Source organism: Berghia stephanieae, chromosome 1, assembly GCF_034508935.2.
Source record: "Berghia stephanieae isolate SIO BIC M18660-M18661 chromosome 1, UCSD_Bste_1.3, whole genome shotgun sequence".
Taxonomy (NCBI): domain Eukaryota; kingdom Metazoa; phylum Mollusca; class Gastropoda; order Nudibranchia; family Aeolidiidae; genus Berghia; species Berghia stephanieae.
Genome location: NC_088360.1, coordinates 51,983,342 through 52,009,771, shown reverse-complemented (window position 1 = coordinate 52,009,771; position 26,430 = coordinate 51,983,342). Strand labels below are relative to the sequence as shown.

The 26,430-nt window shown below is 35.0% G+C and overlaps 1 protein-coding gene and 1 long non-coding RNA gene across 16 annotated transcripts in view; one reads left to right on the top strand and one right to left on the bottom strand.

Moving 5' to 3' along the window:
* The first annotated feature begins 208 nt into the window (after window positions 1-208).
* LOC144977308 (uncharacterized) lies at window positions 209-23,998 on the top strand. Of its 2 annotated transcripts, none has more exons than XR_013646292.1 (6): window positions 209-455; window positions 2,406-2,811; window positions 8,932-9,098; window positions 18,464-18,701; window positions 19,800-20,040; window positions 23,859-23,998. It is a non-coding gene; the product is annotated as an uncharacterized LOC144977308 (long non-coding RNA). The 2 variants fall into 2 exon arrangements; XR_013646291.1 differs by having other exon boundaries at window positions 209-529.
* LOC144977218 (spectrin beta chain-like) overlaps window positions 4,974-26,430 on the bottom strand; it is a 110,959-nt gene continuing 89,502 nt past the window's right edge. For 7 of the 14 annotated variants that reach the window (XM_078922179.1, XM_078922189.1, XM_078922222.1 and 4 more), the window contains 7 exons: window positions 26,296-26,420; window positions 23,967-24,155; window positions 19,830-20,030; window positions 18,603-18,693; window positions 17,369-17,444; window positions 10,150-10,296; window positions 4,974-9,065 (listed from right to left, as the gene is read on the bottom strand). In XM_078922179.1, coding sequence (XP_078778305.1) covers window positions 8,910-9,065; window positions 10,150-10,296; window positions 17,369-17,444; window positions 18,603-18,693; window positions 19,830-20,030; window positions 23,967-24,155; window positions 26,296-26,420 — 985 coding nt within the window. In that variant the 3' untranslated portion in view covers window positions 4,974-8,909. The remainder of the gene's footprint in view (window positions 9,066-10,149; window positions 10,297-17,368; window positions 17,445-18,602; window positions 18,694-19,829; window positions 20,031-23,966; window positions 24,156-26,295; window positions 26,421-26,430) is intronic. The other 7 variants (XM_078922256.1, XM_078922266.1, XM_078922273.1 and 4 more) reach the window with 3 other exon arrangements.

Sequence of the window (26,430 nt, the reverse complement as noted above, 5' to 3'; positions counted from 1 at the left end):
CACTAAACTGTATTAACCAGACTATAAAAGTTCATGGTTACACAGAGTTTGTGCGTTGGTCCGTTATACTTCCGGATGGCAATGTTGTGAACTCCTTGGCCAAGCGCATTCTATCGATACGTATGCTAATAAGTGCACGTCGATTCAATGCCAACTAAGATTGAGGCGGAAAGCTGCAGAAACCATTTAGCACTTCCATAATTTTTCCTTTGTTTCTTCAAGGAAATATAATTGTGGCCAAACCATTGCTATTAAAGTTTGAAGTTTTGATTTTTGTGTCAGCAATTTAATTGGAAATTCAACCCGACTTTTTTTTATCAATCTTCAAGAAAATTCTTAGGCCGCCCCTTGGGGCGCCCAACATGAGCCACAAGTCTTCGCCACTCTGTCCTGTCCTCCATAAGCTTACGCAGCTCCCGGGTGTTCATTCCTGTGTCATCTAGCAGACAGTCAAAGTAAGTTTTATTCTGCCTGCTGCTGCTTCTGGTTCTCTCAGGTGGTTCCCATAGCACGAGACTGCTTGGAACAGGTAATATAGATAGTATGAAGTTGACGTCACTAAGGTCTTTGTTATTGCTTCTTGTCATCCGCGTATATGAGTAGATAATTCTCAAACTATTATCCAGACTATAAATGTTCAAGGTTACAAATAGTTTTGGGTGTTGGTCGCAAATTTATCCGGACGGCAGTGTTGTGAGCTTCGTAGCTAAGCGCATACTATCTATAGATAGAACTAAATCCAGAAAGAGAGAGAGAGAGAGAGAGAGAGAGAGAGAGAGAGAGAGAGAGAGAGAGAGAGAGGGGGGGGGGCGGTGGGGATGGTGATATACATGAATGTAATTAAAGAGAACATCTCCGTGTAAATGTTATGCGTTTAGGTGAAATACTCACATCTACCGCCAAATGAATCCAACCAACACGCATAACTATAAATCACTTGAAAGGTTTATATCTGATTTATAGATAGTATGCGCTTGGCTAAGAAGCTCACAACACTGCCATCCAGAAGTATAACGGACCAAAAACACAACACTATGTGTAACCTTGAACATTTATAGTCTGGTTAATACAGTTTAGTGAGCATTACTCATAAACGCGGATGGCAAAAAACAATAACAAAGACCCGATTGACCTGCTGTATGTGTGTTTCTATGTTATATACCGCCAGAAGGGGCTACTTTGCTTCAAGGGGTGACTTTGCCTCTGCCGATTTGGACCATTTTGAGTATTCTCAGGCTTGTTGTAGTTATTTCCCTTGTGAGAGGACTTGCGTTTTAATCAAAATAAATAACTGTCAAAATACTAAATATAATCTAATTTGTTCAAATCTATAGAGGCAAAGTCACCCCATATGCCTTTAAATATATAGAGAGAGCCGTACCTTTAGAGAAGCGAAATCATTTACTTTTACAGTGTACTTTTTGTTTACATTTTTGAAACAACAACTCACTACTGCACACGAGCAAACCTAACTAAAATCGTGATTTCAAATGCACTTTTACTGTTGACTGTCTAACACAGATAACCAACACCATAGAGAATACAGGACTAGAGGGGACAACAGGTAGGAAAACGTCATCAAAAGTGGCTAGTGAGAGGTCGAGCGCCGCCATTTTCTTTTAAATGAAACCAGGGACGCTGTGCGATTTAATCTCTATATGAATGTCTTTGACTGAGCTCGATTAACCTTGATTTGTGGACGGAAAATAGAAAAAAAGGCCAGGTTTATGATGATAAACCAAATTAGACATATTAAACTACACTTTTACTTGTACGTTTAGACTTGGCTCCAATGATCGGGTTTATATTAATAACTTTTTAAAAATATGAATAATTTATATCTCCCTTATTTGTGGGGCGATTTTGTCATTCGTGGTATCAATTTTATGGTAATAAAGAGATAGGAACTTGAGAGTTATTTTTTCTGACGCGAAATTATTACTTTGTAATTTTAGCACTATGAAAAGTAGTTGGTAAATAAATTTGGTACACCTCTTTGATATGCCGCCACCGTCCATTCGTGTAGAATTGTGAATCTCACCGTCGATGTATTACGCTATTGTTACGCAAGGAATATAACACCTTTTTGAGTAGGCCTAAAAGCTAAAATCTAAAAGTAAAAAATATAATTCTGAGGAATTTGAAAGTCACATTGTTGAAATCAGCTTGAAAAAAGAACATTGGTCCTTATTTCAGAAAAATCGGTTGAAAACCAACTGTTTAACGAATAAATTTGATTTTAAACTTTGCTTTTGTTTATTTTAGCTTTTTTTTAGCAACTTTTTTTATTTATCGGCCGATTTTCTTGATTTTTATATCATTCTTTATATCTCAATGAGACGAGATCAGTGATATACTTTGTTTGTTTCAAATGTAACTAGAACATAATTTGGCTTTTTTACCAGGATAATATATTCAGCAACGTGGTGATTGTGACGCAACTATACCATGAGCGTCTTCCAGTGTTTCAACGATGGTTCAGTTATTTTTGACGCCATGACCGTAGAAAACAAAAGGCGACTGCAGACATCAAAGGGTAGGCTTATATCATCAAAGGATGTCTACATGATTGACATGGCCATATAGGGAACTCATTATCTACTCTCCCATAAAGAATCTGAACATGAGAGGTCGAGCGCCGCCATTTACTTTTTTATGCAACCAGGGACATTTAGCCACTCAAAAGTGGCTGTTGTCTGGTCTGCTCCCTAGTCTGTGACCAACACTGCTTGCTCTTTAGATTATCTACTATTTTCATATTGACCAAAGAAGTGAATGGAATCTTTCGGGAGTGTATGATATCGTTTGGAGGTAAGAGATTAACATTTCATTTTTCAAATACTGGCAAATTATCGAGATAACTTCATGATTTGATTTAACGTAGTGTATTTATGTACCTCCGTCGACGGTGTATCATAACGGACCGTTTTTATACACCTCCGTCACGCATGCGCATCCCACCCAATTTCATCAGCGATAATGTGTTTCTGTATTTGGACTTGGCGAAAGTTATATTGTGACATCTGTAGGATGTTTTTGTTAATGAATTTATATAAAAATAATAATAATTTAAAAAATTGAAAAATAAAACCAGAAAATAGAAATTGCATTGAAGCTAAAATATTGTTTTAGAAAGACATTAAATGTGATGAACAATTAGGTGGCTCCGGAGCGCAGTGGACTAGCTGTCAGACTCTAACCTTGATAGTACTGGGTTCGATTCCGGTTGTAGACATTAAAAAAAAATTACTTTATTGAGAAAGACATCATTTTTTTTTCCTTTCTTTCTTTATTTTTATTTATTTTTTTTTTCTCAAAAACTTCGATTTTAATTTTCTAAAATTATTTATTTATTTGAGATCAGTATTCGTGTGCCATGTTTCTTTTTACTTTTGATTTTTAAAATTATTGTTGTTATTCTTTAATTTATTATCATAGTATATACTTACATCGGTAATCACTAAGTAGCGTGCTAAACTACAATCTAAAACTGTTTAAACCTCATGGACGTATGCAGCAACATTTTCATTAATTTACCATCAACGTCAACGGAGGTGCATAAAAACGATGCGTTTTTGTACACCTCTATCGGAGGTGCATAAAAACGCCACCAACTTAGTAACACTGGCTCTAAACTATCGGAACAATGGCGGACGCCCGTATGAAATATTTCTCCGGCGAGCATAAAAGCGTATCCAGAGGGAAAACCCCATAAATTTGATCTTGTTTTGACTTTTACACATTCTGATCACAAGGCATATGAAAAGTTCTAGCCAGCATGAAGAATAAAAAGTAATGATTTTCTTTGTTTAGAACCAAGATGGCCGCCGTTGCCGGGCGGCGTGACATCAGACTACTGAATCCAATTGCCTTCATTTCAGACTCAATTTGTTGACAAGGTGTCTCTCAATCTTCCCTCTTCCTCCCCCCCCCCCCCCCCCCCCCAACCCCGCTCCCTTCTCCATGTCCCATTTTTTAATCTCCTTATAGCGCAATAAAAACACACACACAAAAAAAAAAGTCTACACATATTCGAATGTGTAGTGCGTGCAAAGATTCACCAGTGAACGTAATTTCATAGGTAAGTCCTTTGGATTCACTGAAATACACAAGTTGTCATCACATGACACACTCGCGCACGTGAACACGAGTTTGTACAATAGCCCTCACATGGATTGTGCCTTTGTCTATCATTCCTTCCCTTCCCTCCTCATTGTTTGTTTGTTTTTAATGGTTTTACGGCACTTGCAACAAATTAAGGCCATATCAGCGCCAGTAAAAAGGAAGAAAATGGGATAGTAAAAAGTTCTAGAATTACAATTAAAGCACCCAAGAAAAGGTAAGACAAAGGGGAATTTGTTCAAATAGGAAACAGATGTAGATTCCAAGAGCACACTATCAAAGTACTTAGCTTGAGATCACCTAAAAGTCTCATCCAGACACAAGCACAGGCCCCAACTAAGAGAGATACACTCAAATGCTAACTATACATTTGACTGTTTCCCGCCCAGCTAGGGCCCCGACAAAACCAAGTAATCTCATTCCAAGACAAAGACAGAAGGCATGTTTGAAAACAGATATAGGGGGATAGAAGACACAGTAAGTGCCTCCCTGCCCACTATGGGAAGTCAAGAACCCCACCCAGTTCCCTCCTCATTGTGTCATCCATGCAAAACCCCCACAACCCGAACAAGATCATTTAGTCTTGCAATGATAGCGTCTCAACTCTCCTTTTTTTTCATTCTCATTCTGTCTTGCCAGGCTTTTAGAATTTTTAGATCATCGTCGTATGTATGTTGCATTGTGAAAGAAATAAAAGTATTTTAAAAAATCCCTTTTAGTTTATCCAAGCTTAACAAGAGTTTTCAAGGATATTTTGGTGGTAATATCAAAATCGGAGAGTTTACAAGGAGTCCTTGCATTTAATGAGGCTGCAGGAACCCTGGTCATTAACTGAACAAACAAACAACTTATTTCTTATTACTCAAATTTTTATTTTTAATTTTTATTTAAGCAAATATAAAACCAGTGTGAAGCACCCACAGATACACTGGATAGAAAGAAGATATAGGAAGATGAATGAATTTAGTGGGGATGGCTTGAAGGGGGAGGGGGATAGAAAAGAAAAAAGAAAGACAAGAAAAGAAAATAAGTGATCAGCTGCGTGTTAAAATTAGAAAAAACAACAAAACCTCATCACACTTTCAGAATCTCTGTCATAAACCTAGATACTATTGGGCAGTTTAATAATCAGTGATTAAATATTAATCAATCACTGTAAACAATATTTTTTAAAAAGGGGAAGAGAAAAAAAAAAGAGAAGAGAAGAGAAAATGTGAGAAATGAACAACAACGGCAATACTACTTTTCCAACACTTTGTATCTGTGCTGAAATAAATATGTGATTTATCACCATTATTTTCATAAAGCTATTGATAACATATACATATAGAGGCTGAAGGTAAATGATAATGATATAATTACAAATCAAAATTGCTGAACAATGCAGTACATTGAAAACGTTATCGTCACGATATTTATGAGATAAAAAATGATAAGCGACAGATGCTTCAATTCTAAATTGTACTTTGTATACAATAATATACAACAGTATACACCCATTGCACGTAATGTCAGTCACTATCCTATGAAAAAAATCAACACAGTAAAAATCTGGATTATAATTTGTTATCATTCTTCACAGCTAAGCTCGTTTAGAAAATTGGAAGGCGATTTATAAAAAAAATTATAAAAATAATACAAAAATTACTAATGATAATTGTGGTAATGATGATGGTGAAAATTGACCAGGTAATTGAATAAAATAATAAAAGCTAAACACAACCATTTACTATAAAATAAGTATAAAAATCACACCTTAGGTTTAATGACAGAAATCGATTGTTTTATTCAGTCTAAATAATGTTACAGTCCATGGCTGAAATAAAATAAATAAATATTTAGAGTAAAAAAAAAAACCCAGTGGAAAAGGTCATGGAATGTCTGCCTGTTCATGTTAGTTCAAGTATTTTCTGATTTAGATTTTTTGAGTATTCAAAAAAAAATATACAAAGCGAAAAAAACCCAACTCAATACTGCCATGCATTGAAAAAGAAATCAAAAAATTTGGCCAGAAAACTCGTCCTTCAAATATTGATCAATTAAAATGACTCTCATATTGGCAAAGACTCTCAAATATGTCGCAGGTTTGAGAGTTTTTACTAAGATGAGAGTTATTTTAACCGATCAATATAAGAAGAACTAATTTTCTGAACAAAATGTTAAATCCGTACATGTATTTTTCAGAGTATGGCAGAATAAACACAGAATAAATCCAAATTTTGCACTGTGATTTATTTATTTCTGTTAATCCTCTCACAAAGTTTACATCATTGTGCAAAATATATAGTAATTAAAAAAATCATAAATAATGCACAACCAAATCAGTTAAGCTCAACAATTAATTAGACTTAAGCGCAGCGAGTAATTGATTGATAATAATAATAATTATAATTATACAAGACCATCAAAATAAAGGATGATGATTGCCTAGATAAATCCAATGGTTCAATCTAACGCTTGGTTCGAGTTCACTCTAGTATTTCATACACATTGTAGTGGGAAGAAAACAAACTTGTAAGAAGAACAGGGATGTAATTCGGGTTAGTAATTTGAGATGGCAGATAGGAGAAAAGAACAAGAAAGCACAGACATAGACACAAAATGAAACTGTGAGCTATATACAAATGCATGCCTGTGGGGTTGTGGGGTGGAGGAGGGGATTTGAAAATTTTATAAGCAATTGCGAAACTGCTTTAAAAAATAGAAAAACACTGAGATATTTTAAACATAATAAGGTTCAGCATATACAACTGTCGTAGTACAGTGATAATCTTAAAAGTAAACTTCTCTGATTGTATTAGGATAGTTAACTATTTCTAATATTTAAAAAAAAACAAAACAACTATATTTCAACATTTATATATATATTTAAAAATATCATTTTAAAAATTACTAATACTTTTGTGATGTTCAAGAGTGGAGTAAAACACGGGTGAATTGAGAAAAAAACAAACAAAAAAAAAACTAAAAAAAACAGTATCTGTGTCTTGTGGAACAAAACAAACAAAAAACAAACCAATTTGTTCACAATCATAGTCATAGAGAGGCAAGCATCTTAAGCACATTTAACAACTATTATATTTCCTATATGATTATTTGTACAAAATACAAGTTACTACACCAAACATGATCACAGAAAAAGAAAAGATGTGATTTCAATTTTTACACACAGATTTAATTTATTACTATCATCATTATATAAACGACTCAGTAATCATATAAAATACAAATAGATCCAGTACAGTCAGTTCATTATCAAAAAGATATAACAATTATGGTCTTTTCTTTTGCTGCACACACAGTTGTTATTGGAGACGCAGTGCCATAACAATGCGAGTCATTTTTTTCAATGAATGTTCAAAGAAGTATGTCATATCACTCGGTTTAAAAAAAAAAAAATACATTTTTTATAGAAAATTTTTTAAACAATGAACTCAGCATGATGCGAGCTAAAATGTCCTCAGTGAAGAATGGTATCTATTGGAAGGAACCTTCAATTTGCGTTTTTCTTGAATTTTATATTAATAAGTAAAAAATGAAATGAAACTCATACATATTCTTCATTTATGGTATATTATGAAATAAATGTCCTATCCTTGGGTGATGGCTAAAATTAATATGGACAAATGAAATGGTTCAGCTTGGTCCATTCATCTCGTGCGTATCAATACATTACAGATGGAGACATCAAATTTGTTTTTTAAATCATAGGATAGTCTGACAATGACATCAAATTACTTTGCCAACTTATTTCCTTCTCCAAAGAGGAATAATTAAAGATTCGAAAGCAAGGAAATAAGCTATGAAGACTTCAAAGGATTTTCTCTTTCTTTCGAAATGAAATCAAATGTGGTTTATAAACAACAGTTTACATAAAATCTTCCAATTATAACATACTCAGCCAAAATCAAATAAATAAAGGGGAATGAAATTCTAAAAAAAAAAATTGTTTTAAAAAATTGTCACGTCATGTAACAGAGGTCTTAAGCGTAAGAGATTTCAAGATCAAAAACCGAAAAGGGTATGTTCGAAAATTTAAAAAAAACAAAAAAAGCAAATCCCAAAAACTCTTAATTATGTCATTTCTTGACAAAGCGGCCACAAGTCACATGTATAATATTCTATGTATTGAATTCCTAATTTTACAAAAAGCAACAAGAAAATAAAAAAATAAAATCCCCAAAGCAAAATAAGTGAAAATCACAGCAGTTGTTAGAAAACAATATATATCTGAAAAGTTTTGGACATCATTTCTGTTAAATTCTGGAATGAAACATGAGGATGATGAAGTTTTGACCTCGTGAAGTTGTAAGAAGAGGTTTCTAGAATGAAACATGACTTTATTCAAAATGTCATTTTCTAAATGGGCAGGTCTTTATTACGTAATCCATGTTCTCACAGCAATTCTGTCATAACACTTCTTTCAGTTTTTGTCAGCGGTGGCAGCTTAAAATATTCTGATGAAATGTGATAAAAATTACAAGAACATTTATTATATAAAAATAATAAACCTCCTGAGATTCCATACAGCTACATATATTTTTAGAAAATCAATAATGTTAAGGTAGAAAATGTGTAAACATTTCAATACATAAATTGGGCTACGCATAATTCTTCTTCCACAATGAAGAAGTGTGAAGTGAAGCACGCATGTATAACGTCCATTATTCTCACATATATAACTACCGAATCTTTATCACCGTTATGAAAAAAAATTGTATGACAAATTACAAACAAATGACATAAGTTGTTATTCTAAAAGAATGATTAGTTATCTTGGTATTAACTTATTTCTTCTTCAATGTAAAGAACCCTTGTTTCTTGGGCTTGTCCTTCTCACTGCGCGAGGTTGCAGGCAAGGTTTGAGATTTTCCTTGAGCCGATGATGCTGATGGTGCTTCTGCTGCTGATGAGATGCGTGAAATCCATGACTCCATTTCAGCCTATTTGTTAAGAATAGAGGGGACCAAGTACAGGTATAGTTATCTTCATAAAACTCATGCTAAAATCTAAAACCTCTTCATCTACCACAAAATTATTGTCAATGAGACATTGTAATTGATCTAATTTGTAGAAAATCGAAACATCGTTTTTAAAAACAAACAAGTAAATAAAAACAAAACAACCATGAAAAGATGTCATTGAAAGAATCTGCTTCTGTTTTGTTCTGTATTGGATCTTATGCAAAGTTTAAAGACTACTAATGTAAGTCAATTTTGATTTCCCACCGAGTACAATACAATTTTCTTCAGTTATCAGTGAAGGTGTTAAACCCACAGTTTTTTTGGTGTGTTATTTTTAAACATGAAAATAAATGAGGGAAAAGGTTGTTTTGTTTTGTTTTTTTCTTTTTTTTTTGAGGTGGTGCGGGAGGAAAAAAATATAGAGAAATAAAAAGGGATAAAAAGATATGAAAGAGTATTTTTTCCCCACATCATCTTTGATTTAATGAAGTTGTAATCCTTCACAGCCAAAGTTTATCCTTAAACAGAGTTACAATTACTTGGCACAATTTTAAATAGGACGCAAGTCTTTCCTAGGAGTACACTTTGAGGTGTTTATTGTCGGCTCAAATCCTCAGACCTAACTTAGATCAAATGGTGAGTCCAAAAATGTACCGCTACAATGCAGCAACAAACTGTAGTTGAGACAAAATGTAATTTTGATCTTCATAAGACACAGGCTACCCCATTTTTAGATAATATATTTCAGTAATACTGTCCACAGTAGGCCTGCATCAGAGGCCATAAATCTCAAAGCAACATTTCTGAATCTTTAGTAAAACACAACTATTCATAGCCAGTGCTGTCATCTCATACTGCCAGTAAAATAATTAAACAATAATAACAAATCAATAAGCAAAATGAGGATTTTATTCCCATTACCAAAAAAATTAAAAAAAAAAAAAATTGAGTCTGCAACTTTTGTAACAGCAGTTTGCTAGGCAAAAAGCCATTGGCTTGCATCTGCTGCCTGATGAATTAAAAAAAAAAAAACTTGTGTGAGACAATGCTAATAACTACTCACATTATCCTTGGCTTGGAAGAGATACTCAGCACCATTGCCCAACTTGAGTCTGAACACATAGGGGCGTTTCTGGTAGTCAGAGGCTACACTGCAGCTGGCAACAGATACATCAATTGGTGGCTCATGATGCACTCTGTTGTTGGGGTCCTGTGAAAGGGGAGATCAATTGAATTCACGATTAACATTTCATTTTTCAAAACATTTATTAATTTGTTATACATTAAATTTTGGATATACCATCTCATTATAATTTGAGGGCGTGACTTACGTTTATTCATTTTATTTTTTAAAAATCAAAAAAAAAAAAAATCAGGGCTTTTCATTGTCTCCATTGATTTCTCATAGAATCTGACCTTTTATAAAAATAAAATCCTGTCTACTGGATAAGATTAAAGCAGTGGAAATAATGGAGGAGACAAATAGCCACTCAATTCATTTTGGCAACAGGTAGAAGGTGTGAGTTAAGTAACAACTAAATTACAAATATAGGGTGAATGCCATTGTTGTATTTGTGTGAAGGGCTAACAGCTTTAATGATTAAGGTCTATGACACATGAGTTAGCAGCTACCATGAATACCAATTATGTTTAGTGGTATGACACTCGCCTTCGGAAGGAAAGTCGGTTTGAGGACCCCTCTGTGCGGTGCATATTTGAGTCCTTGGAAAAGGATATTTACTCACATTATCTCACCATGCTCGGGTGTAAAATGAGTACCTGGGCGATAAAAGCATTGTCTCTGTCTGAAAAAAAATTTGTCTAATACTAATAGGCATTATTTTTGTTTTGTTTTTAAGGGCTTTACAGCGCTTGCACCACATTTAGGTTATATCAGCGCCAGTAAAAAGGAAGAAAATGGGATAGTAAAAAGTTCTAGAATTACAATTAAAGCACCCAAGAGAAAGTAAGACAAAGGGGAACTGGTAACAAATAGGGATCAGATGTAGATTCCAAGAGCATACCACCAATATGCTTAGTTTGAGATCACCTATAAGTCTCATCCGGACACAAGCACAAAATCCAACAAAGAGGAACACACTCAAATGCTTACATTATACATTAAAAATAACAAATATAATAATACATAACAGAGAGATGATTTACAAGGGAAAAAAATATCATCTCCCAAAACAATAACTATGCATTTGACTGTTTCCCTCCCAGCCAGGACTCCGGCCAGGGCCAGGACAGAACCAAGTAATCTCATCCCAAGACAAAGACAGAAAGCATGTTGGAAAACAGATATAAGGGGATAGAAGACACAGTATGTACCTCCCTGCTCACTATGGGAGGTCAGGAACCCCACCCAGAGGCATTATGTCTTGTTCTAAATGTTAAGTGGTTGTTAGCTAAAGACCCCTTGTAAAGCACTTTGAGCACGTTTAAAGGATATTGTTCTATATAAATCTCATGTGTTTTAAAACCAATTTTAAACCTATTAGTGCATGGGCCAGTGGGCGAAACCCTCCCCCCCCTGGGGGAGTTTTCGCCACATGGTTTTTCTGAAACAGCAATATATCTTGAGTATTAATCCGGGTGTTACCGTTTTTTCAAGTGTCATTTACGAGAGTTACGGCCCTTGAAAGGTCATTGGGTGCAATTTTTTGTGAAATCGTTTTTGTGCATAAAATGGTTGTTTATCACCTTAAAATTGTTTCACATACAATCAATAATGGAATTTTATTGTAATTTCTCATTTTTTGCCTCATATCATAAAATATTTTACAAAGCCATATAGCGTTTTTAAATCTTTGATAGCCATTTTCTCTATAATTTGAAAAAAAAATCTATTACAGTGTACTTGTTTCCCTTCAGGATGAATAAACAAGAGGGATTTTGCACTAGCACAATTCAGGCATGCTTCAGGGACATATAACACAAATTAATCCGGGTGTTACAGTTTTTTCAAGTATCATTTACAGGAGTTATGGCCCTTGAAAGGTCATCGGGTGCAATTTTTCGTGAACTCATTTTTGTGCATAAAATGATTGTTTATCACCCTAAAATTGCTTCAAATGCAATAAATAGTGGAATTTTATTGTCATTTCTCATTTTTTGCCTCATATCATAAAATATTTTACAAAGCTATATAGGGTTTTTAAATCTTTGATAGCCATTTTCTCTATAATAATGAAGTCCCCAAAGGCTGTGCAATTGAAGCTGCAATTGAGAGTGCCTCATCAGAGGAAAGAAAACTGCAAGAAGCTGCTGTAACCTTGAGATATTTGATTCTGGATTCTTTCAAAGATCATTCACAAATGCCTTGCCCCCCCCCCCCCCCACATCAGAGTATTTGCTATCTGCTCAAGACCAACTTCCTTCTGCTCTGATCAAATTTTTTACTACACTCCTATCCAAGCAAGGTGCAGGACATATGAGTAGTAGGTCTGAAAGACTTGTACGTTCCATGGCCCAAGATGTTTGATATAATGTCACTTGTGGACAATGGAAAATGCCTAAACATTTACTTCTGGGGATGACTGTGAGGCATTTGACTGGAAGTTTTCAGATTATAAACATCCTTAACCGCTTTGGACATTGCGCATCCCACTCTAATCTTTTGGAACTGGAGACTGCAATGTGCGACAGTGTTGTTGAATGCTCCACAAATCTTCCTTCTGTCGCATTGGCACATCCAAACATCACCCATTTTTGCTGGGATAATTTCGATCTCACAGACGAGACCACTGATGGGTCTGGCACCACACACTCTACTCATGGCATCATGATCCAAGAAATAAAAGAAGGAAACTTGGAAAGAAAAATAGAGCAACAAAATGTCACGACTGGAAAAACAAAGAAAAAGTCAGCAACTTTCAAACCCATCCAAATTCAGCCTTGCTTTGCAACTGGAAGAGCAGAACCTTCTCTGACTGTTTCCACAACAACAGTAAAAAACAATCAAGAAAGACAGCTGCACCAAGATAATTTTCTGTGGGTGTTCTGTAGGATGAAGTTGAATTCAGACGGAGAACGTTTCCCTGGCTGGAAAGGTTGGCTTTCATCAACAACTCCAAACCCCCAAAATGAAAATGAAACCAACATGCCTTCAATTGTTGAATATATGCCTGTCATCAATGCTCCCATAACTGAAGCAGCTACAGTACAGAAGGTGCTACAACTATCTTTGGAGGCAACACAAGAGCTTGGTCAGCCATATACATTTGTAACATTTGACCTTGCTGTAGCAAAGAAAGCTTACGATATTGTCTGGCAAAACCCACAGCTTTACAAAACAGTCATTATTCACCTGGGTGTCTTTCACACCATAATGTCATATCTTGGTGCCCTGGGAAAGCTCCAAAGTGGATCTGGTTTTGAAGAAATTGTGACTGAAGCAGGGCTATGTGCACATGGTTCTATGGATAGGGTTATGAGTGGAAAGAACTACAACAGGGCTATACGAGTGCATGTGTCTGTTTTGGAGGCTCTAGAGAGACTTCTGCTTGCAAAATTTGAGCAGGACACGGATTCAAAACTCGGTAAAGACCTCATGCCTTACATAAAGGAATTCACCAAAGGAATATCAAGCCATACAGCTAATAAAATTCTCCAGTCAACTGTGTATGCTGAGTTATTTTCCCAGTATGAAGCCTTCAAAGAGAGTGTCCGCTCAGGAAAGTACGGAAAAACTGCACAATACTGGATCCAATACATGGACAGAGTTTGGCTTCTCCTCCAGTTTCTGCGAGCTACAAAGACTAACAACTTTCTTCTTCATATATCTTGTTTAAAAGAACTGTGCCCACTGCTTTTTACCATGAATCACCACAATTATGCCAAGTATCTCAGTGTATATTTTGTGTCAGTAGCCAACCTGATTCATTCCCATCCAGGGGGCAGAAGAAATGTTACAAGATAATGGATTTAGTGTCTCCAGATCAAGGACGCCTGCTGGAAGAATAGCAGTTGATATGACCATTGAACAAACAATAAACAAACATGCAAAGACAAAAGGAGGTATTGTTGGGTTCAGCAAGAGTCTTCCAAGCTATTACCGTTGGAGTGTAACAAGACACAATCGAGCAGAATATGTATCAGCAACCCAAAGAATGATCAGCAACAACAACTGTATGGATATAGACACCCACAAAGAATTGAGCCTTGCAGAAAAAAGACAAAGTGAAAAGCGAGTGCAAAAGATCCTCCAGGCATTTTCAGCATTTATCAATCCCTTTGAAGTTGAAGATGGTCTGGTCAGTCTAGCTTCAGGAATGAAAGTGCAAGAGGATGTTGCTGATGACCTGCTAGCCGTGGAAAAAATAGGAAAAAGATTGTTTGAAAGTTTTGTTGAAAACAGACTGAAGGAAAAGACTGTAGAATTTCACAAGCCATTAGAAAGGAACAAGACCAAGACATTTGCATCATTGAGGAAAGTGGTAACAGTGAAAAAAGACATGAATGTGGTCAAAATCAAGGCACAAAGAAATTTATTTGGCCAGCTTCTTGTTTTGTCCCAAGAGCACAGTGTTGATCTTCAAAAAGTTCTTCGATATCCTCTAACACCTACTCCATGGTCGCTGGCTTCATCAGATGGTTTACCTCTGAAGACCAACAAAGCAACTCTGTTGCACAAGCTCACGCCTGACAATTCATTAATGTTCGAGGATTATGCACAAAAAAAACAAACACCGTTTACATTGTTGATGGCAATGCACTGTTACAAACTCTGTCAGCAATCCCAAATACATTTGGTGAAGTACTTACATGTTCCTCCTTACCACAAGCAGCTTGTGTACACTTTGTGACTGATACTTACATAGAAGATTCAATCAAAGGTTGTGAGAGATTGAGGAGATGATCTTCTGAAGATAATGCATACTTGTTAAGAGGATCTGAAACAACAGTGCCCAGACGTTGGAAATCATTTCTCAGCTGCGTTGATAACAAAAGATCCCTTATCAGGTTTCTCCTCAAGGAATGGGAAAGTAACGAATATGCAAAGAAACTGAGAAACAGGGAAATCTTCTTTGTCTGTGAAGAGAGATGCACCTTACTTTACAGTGACACGGATGAATTTACCACAGCTGTACCTTGTCTAGATCTCTACTCATCACAGGAAGAGGCAGACACACGAATTATACTGCACTGTCAATATGCTTCCCGCCAACCAAACTGTGAAACAATTGTTGTCAGATCACCAGACACGGATGTCTTCTTATTTCTCCTTTCATTCTCAGAGACAATTGGAAAGACCCTGATTTTTGATACTGGCTGTAGCAACAACAGGCGACAAATCAATGTCTCTCAGATTGCAAAGACTTTGTCTAAACAGATGTGTGATGCATTACTTGGTGTCCATGCATTCACAGGCTGTGACACAACAAGTTGCTTTGCTGGGCAAGGAAAGCCGAAAGCTCTAAAATTTCTTCAAAAGGAGGAAGACCTTAGAATTCTGTTCTCCAGATTTGGAACATCAGCAGCTGTTTCGAGTAATGACTGTCTCATGTTAGAGTCATTTGTGTGCAAGCTGTATGGCAAAACCTCATGCACAAGTGTCAACAAAGTGAGGTATGACATAGTTCGCCAGCGTTTCAAAGGAAAGAAAGGTACCATCTCATGCAGTGGTGGAATTGATCTGTGTCAGATGCCTCCTTGTAGTCAAGTATTGTCACTGCACATATCAAGAGCCAACATTCAAACTCTCATTTGGAGGAATGCAGTGTGCCAGAATCCTAGCATTCCAAAACCAGAGGATAACGTTTGGCAGAGAAATTCTGCAACTGAATTGGAAGTACAGTGGTTCAAAGATGCTTTCATTCCAGATGAGTTGCAGGAAATTGTGTATGAAGAAAGCTGCACCAGTACTGACGAAGACACATATGCCGAGGATGGTAGTGATAGCTTTGACAGTGATTTCCTTGACGACACTTCAGAGGACGAAGAGGATTTTGCTACTGATGATGAGGATATGTAATAAATTGGTGAGCAGTGCAAACTGTTAAGGAGTAAAGCATGTTTGCAAAACACATAAGGATATTGTTTTTATGTACTTACTGCATCTTGAATCAAGAATCCCTTTTGAGTATCAATTATTTTTCATAATATAACATGCGATTTCGTTCAAAAGTCTTCGGTAATGATGCTTCACTTGGGTTGTGAACAAATTAGTCTTTTTTCATGATATATCTATTATTTTTACCACACCTTCAACTTACTTTTAAATGTGACAACTGGACATCAATACCATGTTTAAAAAGAATGAAAATTACGATGAATTTGGCATCCCACAAAGTGGAGAAAAATTTAAGGGTTGCGTACACTTTTAGTTTTTCCTGTGACGGAGAAATATGAAGGTTGTTGTTGAGGCTTGGGCCATGGCTTTCTTCAGTGCTACATTTTTAATGAACATGCTGTTTTTGGCCATATTTAAAATAATTTTTGTGTAAAACACTGAAATAGCCCATAAGTTTAGATATGACACTTCATGAGATTACTGACAAATTGTTTCAACTTTCTGTGAATCTATATAATATTTACAAATTGAAAGCTTGTGCACATAGTTTGATAGTATATTCAATTTCCTTCAGTTTGATACCCAATTTGCATATATTTGAATTAATATTGTAGTCTCCAGAGCCTTTGAAAGAAATGTTGTCTCTATTTTGCAAGGGGACACAACTCACTTTTTTCAAAGGGCCATAACTCTCTTAAATGACACTTATTTTTACGGTAACAGTGGAATTTGTATGGCCAATAAGTTCTATTATTTGAAAAACATAGTGGCATAAACTCCCAAAGGGGGGGGGGAGGGGGGGTCCCAGTGGCCTAAGCACTCTATATTTCATGGAGGTGCCTAGAATTTATTCCAGTTCTTGAAGACTGGAATTAAAAATATAAAATGCTTGTTGCCATTAGCTCAGGAGGTCCTGATAGCTCAGTTGGTAGAGCACTCGCTTCACGCGCAAAGGGACCAAGATCGACTCTGGGTGCAGTCGAGGTTTTATCTGACCCCCCCCCTGTCCAACCAGCAGTAAACGGGTAGCTGGGTCTATTAGCGTCCTATCCAAAGGGTAGAAAGCAATTATTATCGTCTGTTTCACGCTATAGAAACCGGGATAAACTCCGGCTCTCTGAAGGACTACGTTTTTTTAGATCACATATCAAATGAGGAGTTTTGCCAGCTGATAAAGATAAAAGAAGCCACTGCTTTCAATTTCTTGAATTTATAATTTTTTTAAAACAGTGCTGACAGAACTATTATCTTAACTTGTTCTTACCCCTTTGGCATGCTTTTGGTCCTTATAACAAGAGATCTGTGATTCGTGTAAAACAACAAACACTTTCTCCCAGGACCTGAAATTGGTATTGTAATGAATGATATTTTAGTTCAAGTTTTGATGTTGTAAACTGTTACATCATGGTAAACATAATTAAAATTTGAATTATAGTTAAGATGGATTAAAAGATCTGATGGAAAGTACTTTGCGATAGACTAGCATCCTATCCAAAGGGTGGTGAGCAATTTCTACTGACCATTTCACCCTATAAAAACTGGGATAAACTCTGGCTCCATGGGATTGCTCTGAAGGACTACCTCCATTTGCAAAAATATCTTTTCTCAACAAATGCATGTCGAGAAGGTAATCTTTGCCCCCTTCCAAAGCCATGGGAAAAGCATTTCAATATGATTAGTATCCCATTGAATCACTCATTTCCAAAGTGAGAATTATGAATGGTACAGAAAGGATTTTTCAGAATAAAATGTGAAAGAGAATCAAGGAGGCATCTGGGTAGCTGCTGACCAAAATGATTTTGAAAAGGATATTAAAATATGGTTTAATCACCCTATGAAAGTATATGAAATATATATGCACTATGTCTAACCATTTGACATAAATTTCGATATAAAATGTAAGCGATTATGAATCTTAGATCAGCAAAATAAAACCTCTGCAAAGCGGGACAATAGCTAAAGATGAGTAAGAGTGTGAAATCTTAATCTTGTAGTTTTATCCATTTGTAACAATATACCATGCAAATTTTCTTTTCTTCCTTTAAAGCTTCACATTTTAAATTTTCTTTCTCTGATTATGAGTACATCAATAGACGTCTATGTGCAAGAGCCTCATTCTGTAAGTGTAATTTATTTTGTTGCACAGTATATAAGGAAATCAGTCCTGCACTAATACAAAACATGCCAAAAACAGACAAATACAAATACTGGTACACAAATACACAAACACACACACACAGAAACATACGGCCAAAGAAATAGGGTTATACACACTCGCACACACACACACATACACACACACACACACAAAACACATCTATAAAGATGAATGAAAGATTTTCTCTCTCTCTCTATCCAGCATCGTCCTCATTAATGTTGGCTGCCCGTACTCTAGGATGACAAATGTCTGCCCATTCCTCCCATCTGTTGACGGTATCGTAATGAAAGATTAAAATAATCCACTATTGTGAAAAGTAAAGTTAACAGAATGTTGTTACCTGTTTCCAGCCTTTCTCTCTCCAGCCTCCATTTCGTGTTTCCTCTGTAACATTCCCTCTTCATGGACTGATTCTGCTGGGGCTGCTGCTTCTGTGGAGGTAAGATAAGGCAAAACAATGTAAGCTTCATCCTCTCAGTTTTTTTTCTCTTCAAACCAAATTTCCTTAGTATACATATTTCCTTTTATGCTCTTATTCATTTGATAAAGAAAAACAAAAAAAAAAAACAACAAAAAGAAACATCCTAACCCCCCCCCCCCCCCCCCCCCCCACACACACACACACACAAAAAAAAACAAAACAAAACAAAAAACAAAAAACAAGAATACAAAACAACAAACCCATACAAAAATAGGAATATGAGAACTATCATCATAAAGCATGAGAATTATTTAAGGTCAATGAAGTAAGTAAACAAATTAAAAATGTGTTAAAATTTCTACATCTAATATAAAGTTGATAAAGTTGAATGGTTAGGTACAACAAATAGAATAACAAACATTTAACAAACTTAGTGTGTTATAAAAATCAAGGTGAATGAATGAAAACCATTATGACTGAGAAATCACATGAAAATACGATATGCTGTAAATATGGAACAATTATTAACACGTGTGTGCCATGAATAATAATGATCTTTTGAAGTAAAACAAAACAAAACACAAACAACAAAACATTAATCACACAAGGTACGAGCTAAAAGTACAGGAATCATTAAAAGAGACAAACAATCCAGAAATAATTAATAATATAAAAACAATATAATGCTGCTTAATTAACGTACACATAAAAAGAGATTAATGACAATGCTCTATACACAAAACACCATGCAATTCTAAATTGCACATCACAAGAAATCCAATTCATTTTGTCAGTGTATCATGCTAGTCTGGGATTCAAAGGATTAAGACAACTATTGGAATATTAAATATCTGTTATATGTGCAAGACCAAACACATAAACGTCCTCATTATTAGCAACCTTCAATTTATGGCAATATATCTGAGTGTATAAATGAATATAATATATATGTCCAATAAACATTATATCATCAATAAATTTCTCTTCTGGTATATCAATAACCTCAAAAATACTTCATGAGAAAAAAAAAAATCAACTGTTCTTGAGATATTGGGTCTTACAGAGGAGTAATCGTAACCGCTTAAACGCTTTCTAATCCTGACATATAATCCTCAGAAAATGATACAATTATGAGAGTTCACCAACCATCCATCCTGGGACTACTATGTGGTTGTTGAGACAGGACAACCTCAAATGATGATGCTGAATCTTGACGACTTGGACCGCCAGTTTCTGAATCCTTGTCCTTGTGTCGTCCAAACAACTTGCTAAATGGTGACTTGGAGCGAGACCTTTTTACAGTTGGTTTCAACGAACTTTCATCCGTCTCTCTACTTCTTCCACTATCTGCTCGGAGGCAAGAATAATGGCATATTCAGTCATTCTTCCCTTCTTTCTTTTCCCATTTTAGCCAATGTGGTAGTAGTAGAAATAGCAGGCAACAAAAATCCCAAAATGTCCCGTCAAGCAAGCAGAGGTCTGGTTAGCTCATTCCATCACCGCCAGGTTAAAAATCACTATACATTAAATTCCCAACCAATAATGTGAACTCCTGTAGGTGAAAAGCGATTTCTCCCACATGCAATGTTAATTGTTCACCAAACAAAAGACTATAAATAAGTACAAATAAAGATAATAGCCAAATTGAAGCACTGCAAAATCAACTGAATATAAATCTTTAAAAGAAATAATATTTTAAAAAACAACATAAATAAATAAAAATTCAAGCAAACCAGGATTGTAAATTTTTCACACCTTAAATTTGATTTTAAAAGAAAAAGAGAGAAGAAACAAAAGAGTATGATCCTCTGTATAAGCCATGAAAAAAAAAGGTCTTGAAAGGTAAATTAAACAAGAGAAATAAGATTTATTTTTTTTAAAAACAAACAAAACAAAACAAAAAAACGGGGAAAAAAAACTTATCTTTCCGAGACATAAGTCTTCATATCTCATTTCTAACATTACATGCAAGGTTAATCTAATAGTTAAAAAACTCTAGCGACACTGGATTGTCATGCAAAGGAAAATACAATTTTTGAATATTTAATTTTTTTTAAAAATCCAGATTGTCATAAAGTTAAATGCTTGCATTGAAGTATAAAAACTATCTACATGTTACCAGGGGTGAGAAAGACTGGTCACAAAAAAGGAGGACATTTTTCAGCGCATAGATCAAGGCCCATCCATGCGATGATAACTTATAGATTTGAATTGTATTAAAATTTACTGAGATGCAATCCAAAATAATGTGTCTCGCAGCGATTTCTAACAATGCTAGTAGGAATTTCAAAAGTTGAAAGTATCATTACAACATATTGTGATTGTAGTAATGGTGGTGGTAGGGTTGATGATGTTGTGGTGGTTGTAGTTGTAATGGTCTTCGGGATGATGGTGTGGTGGTGGTTGTAGTAGTAGTGGTGGTAGAGATGATGTTGGTGGTGGTTGTAGTAGTGGTAGTGGTAGGGATGATGATGTCATGGTGTTTGTAGTCGTAATGGTGGTAGTGATGATGATGTGGTGATGGTTGTAGTAGTAGGGGTGGTAGGAATGATGATATGGTGGTGGTTGTAGTAGTAGTGGTCTTAAGGATGATGGTGTGGTGGTGGTTGTAGTAGGGATGGTGATGTGGTGGTTGTAGTAGAAGTGGCGGTATGGATGATGATGTGGTGGTAGTTGTAGCAGTAGGGGTGGTAGGGATGATGTGGGGGTGGTTGTAGCAATAGTGGTGGTAGGGATGATGTGGTAGTGGTTGTAGCAATAGGGGTGGTAGGGATGATGTGGTGATGGTTGTAGTAGTAGTGGTAGTAGGGATGATGATAGTGTGGTGGTGGTGGTTGTAGTAGTAGTGGTGATAGTATAGGAATGATGATGTGGTGGTAGGGATGATAATGTGGTGGTAGTTGTAGTAGTGGTAGTGGTAGGGATGTTGATGTACTGGTTGTGGTGAGTCTTTTTTATTCATTAAAATTTTTTGAAAAAGGCAGAATTTTGATGGTGATGGGCGGAGATAAACCACCATTTAGGCGGAAGATTCTCAGCCCTGGTTACTAAAATATACGGGAAGGGATTTGTTAGTTGTTGGACATCATTATAAATCAAAAAGTTATAAATTTTTCAAAAAAACAAAAGAATGGAAGGGTTAACACAGCATGCATACATACATACATACATACATACATACATACATACATACATACATACATACACATTACATCTTTGGAACCTAAACAAAGAAACTTTAATTCAGACCAACAGGGAAAAAAACAAATAATTTGATTCCATCCCGCTTTCCACAACAATGTCACAACTATAATAGGCCTCAAATTTTTAAAATCAACTTCTAAAAAAAATAACTACCGGAAACAGCATTGCATAAAGCTATTCGTGAAAGAGCTATATTGAAAGTATTAGTACACAGCTCATAACAGGCGTATAGCAAATGCTCACAATACAAAGACACTAACACACCAATCTAAAAAAGTCAAACATCTGCAAATATTCATCAGCATCCCTCACTATCAAAGACTGGAATACTCTTCCCGATTCATGTGTGAACACAACAGATTTAGACACCTTCAACTGAGGATTATCAAACTACTTCAGCCTCAACACAAATGACACATTCAACAACTCTCTCCGGCCTCGAATACAAATGCTCAAAATTGGATCGACTTCGGGTAACATTCAGATTCAGAAACCAATACAACTGTAGGAAACAAAAGACGAGTCCCTTCCAAGGAAAATATCTCGAATCCAGCATCATTTATAAGGCAACATAGGATTTACAGAGGGGCATTTCAAAACACGATACAATCAACAGGTCTCCGCTTTTACACCCAGCAAAAAACGAACATCAAGTTCATTTAAAAAGCATGTCTGGAACTTGAGAGATGCAAAATCAGTCACATCACATGACATTAGTGGTATTGGGTATACACATTAGGTATTGTTTCAACCCAAAAAGTTTATTGTATGACAAGAAGCAAATGCAACTTGTGCCTTGAAGAAAAATGTCATGACATTATCTACCCACAACAAACCTTATTAACCAAAAAAAAAAAAAAAAAAAAAAAGAAAAAAAAAGAAAAGAGAAATATTTAATACATGCCCTCATAGACAACAAATTTTATAGCCCACTATACACCATAACAATCAGAAGCAAAACACATTCTTCCACACTGCACACATACACAATCACATCAAAATTCAACAAATGGAATTACAAATCATACCAAAAAAAAAAAAACACACACAGAACAGATCTGTCGACCAGTCAAATTACAAGGTGAGACACATGATCATACAACACGTACATACATACAAAAACACATACATACGCACGAACAAATACAAAGAATAAGGATATAAAGGGGAAAGCTTCTCTCTTCATATCATTAATTTGACAATTAGAAAACTGTTTGAATGATGCATTTTCTGAACATAAAACGAAATTATAAATCTGGAACTAGAGAAAAGAATCCCAAAACAAAAAATCATATTGACTCTTGTAAATTGAACCATCTACAATCCCAAGATTGGATGAAAACAAAAAAGATTAAATTAAAATAAAGAAAAATGTAAATAAATAAAAAAAATTGTTACAACTTAAAAAAAGATAAGTTATGAATGACTAGACAAACACATGAGTGAACGAATGAATAAATGAATGAATGAATGAATGATTGAATGAATTAGTCGATCAATTTATGAATGCATGAACTAATGAAGGAATGGCTTGATGAGTCGATTGTTGAGAAATTTACAAAAAATAAAGATCAAACAAAGCACTCCAACCCCACAAAGGAATTGAGAATAAGTTTCATAATCTAACAAAATATTACACCTCTAGATAATCCTAAAGCATTAAAAAAATAAAATAAGTCAATATCAAAAGGTCCTCAGGTGTCTGTTTTACAACCTTAAACGATAACACTAAAACCATTAAAATAGTGATGTTTTTCTTTTGAAGTATTGCCTCATAATATGCGAAACGGGATTCTCAACGACATCAGCCGCATACAATATAATGATTTCTGATTTATATGTAAGGCCATTTATTTTCCTTGTCTTTCAAATATCGAAGCTGTAAAATTGAAATTAAAATTGGATGGATGTAATTTATGCTATCACCCTTTAAAAATGTAATGATAATTTTTTTTTAAACTGGAATTCTAGGCAACCTTGAAAAAATTGAGTGCACTGAAAGCGACCAGAGGTGACAAGATGAGATTAGCACATCAGAAATGGTCACAATGATTGATATACAGGATGATAACAACATACTTTCTCCTCGAGCAGACTTCCTAGGAGAGGCTGGTGGGTCGCCTTTCGATCTCCGACTACTGTCGGGAGTCCTTTGAGGCCCGTCCCCATCGTTGCGTGCATGGGAACGCCTGTGTGCGGAATCTACCTCATCACTGCGATCACCTTGATCCATTTCTTTCCTTCTTCTCCTTTCCTGACGTTGATGTTCTGAAGCATGCATATGGTGTTAGAGCACAACATAGAGAAAATGTCAGATTACATGCCAAAGAAAGTTAAAGGAAACACAGGAAGGACGAAAAATGGAGAGGAAAGCAAACATCAAAACAACATATTTGTTAAAGGAATGATAAAAACATATAATGTAGCATAGATAATTAATAATAACGTAAATGTAGCACAAGTAATTCATAATGCTGTGCAAAAGTCCCAATCTGTATTTATTAACATCAAAGCCGATTCACCCTCCCCTATCAAACTTTCCATAAAAAAAAATAAAAATTTCATGACATAGAAATATTCTGGGGTTTGTTCTTTTTATTTATTTATTTTTTAAACACATCTCGTTCGTGCAATCAGCCTTTCTCTTCGTTTCATCTTTCTAGATGTTTTATTTTGTTCTAATTTTTTATACTTTTAAATTTAAAATGTCCTTGCAATATGAATGTCATAGAAGAATTTCTCATGTTTTAATAATGTGTTTCCTGTCATCCGCTCAGTAAAAGCATGGGTTAGAATTGTAAAATTTGTTTAGCGTAAGTGCTATAGAAATGCTTTTCTTCTTCGTCTTATTATTATTATTATTATCATTCTTTTCTTCTTCTTATTATTATCATTATTTTCTTCTTCTTCTTATTATTATTATGATTATTACTATTACTGCTATTATTAATGTTGTCAGTATTAAACAATTCTTTGTTGATATATTGCAAAATATAAATTTAAAAAAATGTTTTGTAACTTGAGAAAAGACCGTCAATGTCAAAATTTTCCCTCTGAAAGGTATAATTACAATTATGGTCAAAGATCAACTCAATTAAAATTTATGAACTTTATATCTTCTATTAAAGTAATGGGACATCAACCTCCTAACACACCTCAAGGATATTTTCACAATTTACAAAAAAATAATTTTGACAAATAAACTGATTTTCAATACACAATATATAATTTGTGATTGCGACTTGAGCATAGAATTTGCATAAAGCAAAAAACATCAACAGTGTGCTGAGAATACAACATTTGCAGTGACAAGCTTGAACAAAAACTTCAAAAGAAAAAAATAATTGGAACATCGTCAAGCAAGATTTTAAAAAGAAGAACATGTGTGAGATGTGGGCAAACAAAAAGATTAGGCCAATTTATTTTTCTTTTATCATTTTGCATTGATATAGTTTATAGTTTTCATTGATGATTAAAAAAATAAAATCAGAAGAGTTTTCTATTTTTCTCAAGACTAAAATTTTCATCAGAATTTTTGTCCTCAGTCTTTCTCAATTCGTAAAGATGTAGGTCTGAAAATATATCTAAATAATTACCAAAGGAATGTTAATCAATTTTAATTCGGTAATTTTGTTTGTATTTTAAAAAATATTTTGGCCAGAAAACAAACGACTATCTGTTCAACCAAGTGGATCTGAATGAAAACAAAATTTTATAATTTTTCTTGTCATGGAAAACAGACTTACAGACCTGCCACCTGTATATCTTTTCTTTTTCTTTTTCTTGCGGGGGGGAGGGGGGGGGGGGGCGGTATTATTATTTTCAATTTCATCTCAATAAATGCCATTTTAGAAGGCAATAGAAATGATGAAATATATTTCAATTAAGACATTGATTGAAACAAAACCATAAAAATTTTCCTCTAAAATTTTGGCTTAAAACTCCCATTGAGTGGCAAGTCTTGTCATTTGGGTTAGGACAACAATGAATGCAATGTGGTTTTCTCTCTCAAGCTCCATCAAATATTTTATCAAGAAAATTGAAATCAAAATAAATGCTATCACTTATATTGAACAATTCAAACATGAGAGAAAAACACACGAAATATAAAAAGCAACAATTTCTTCCCTTGGTTTGAATTTGGAAACCTGAATTAAATTAAGTCAAAAAGAAATTGCAGTCTACAGTCGTTACGAAAATTCTAAAACATTAAAAATTGTCGAACATTAGAAAGTTTCTGTTTCTATTTCATCAGGTTCCAATATTCAATATATTGCTAAACATTAAAAAAAATAATAATTAAAAATGTAAGAAACAACTGTTTCTAACACAATGCTCTCAAGACAACAGCTAACATTCCAGAAACTATTAGACCAGGATAGAAGAGAGCGATTCATGCTGCCCTTACCTTGTTGAGCCTCTTGTCCTTCTTCAGGGGCAGCTTGGCTGGCAGGGCCATCTGTACTGTCTGATGCTTGCTGGTTGACAGGGGCTGATTGGGCTGGCTGTTCTACTTCTACCACTGGCTCTGGCCTGGTATGAT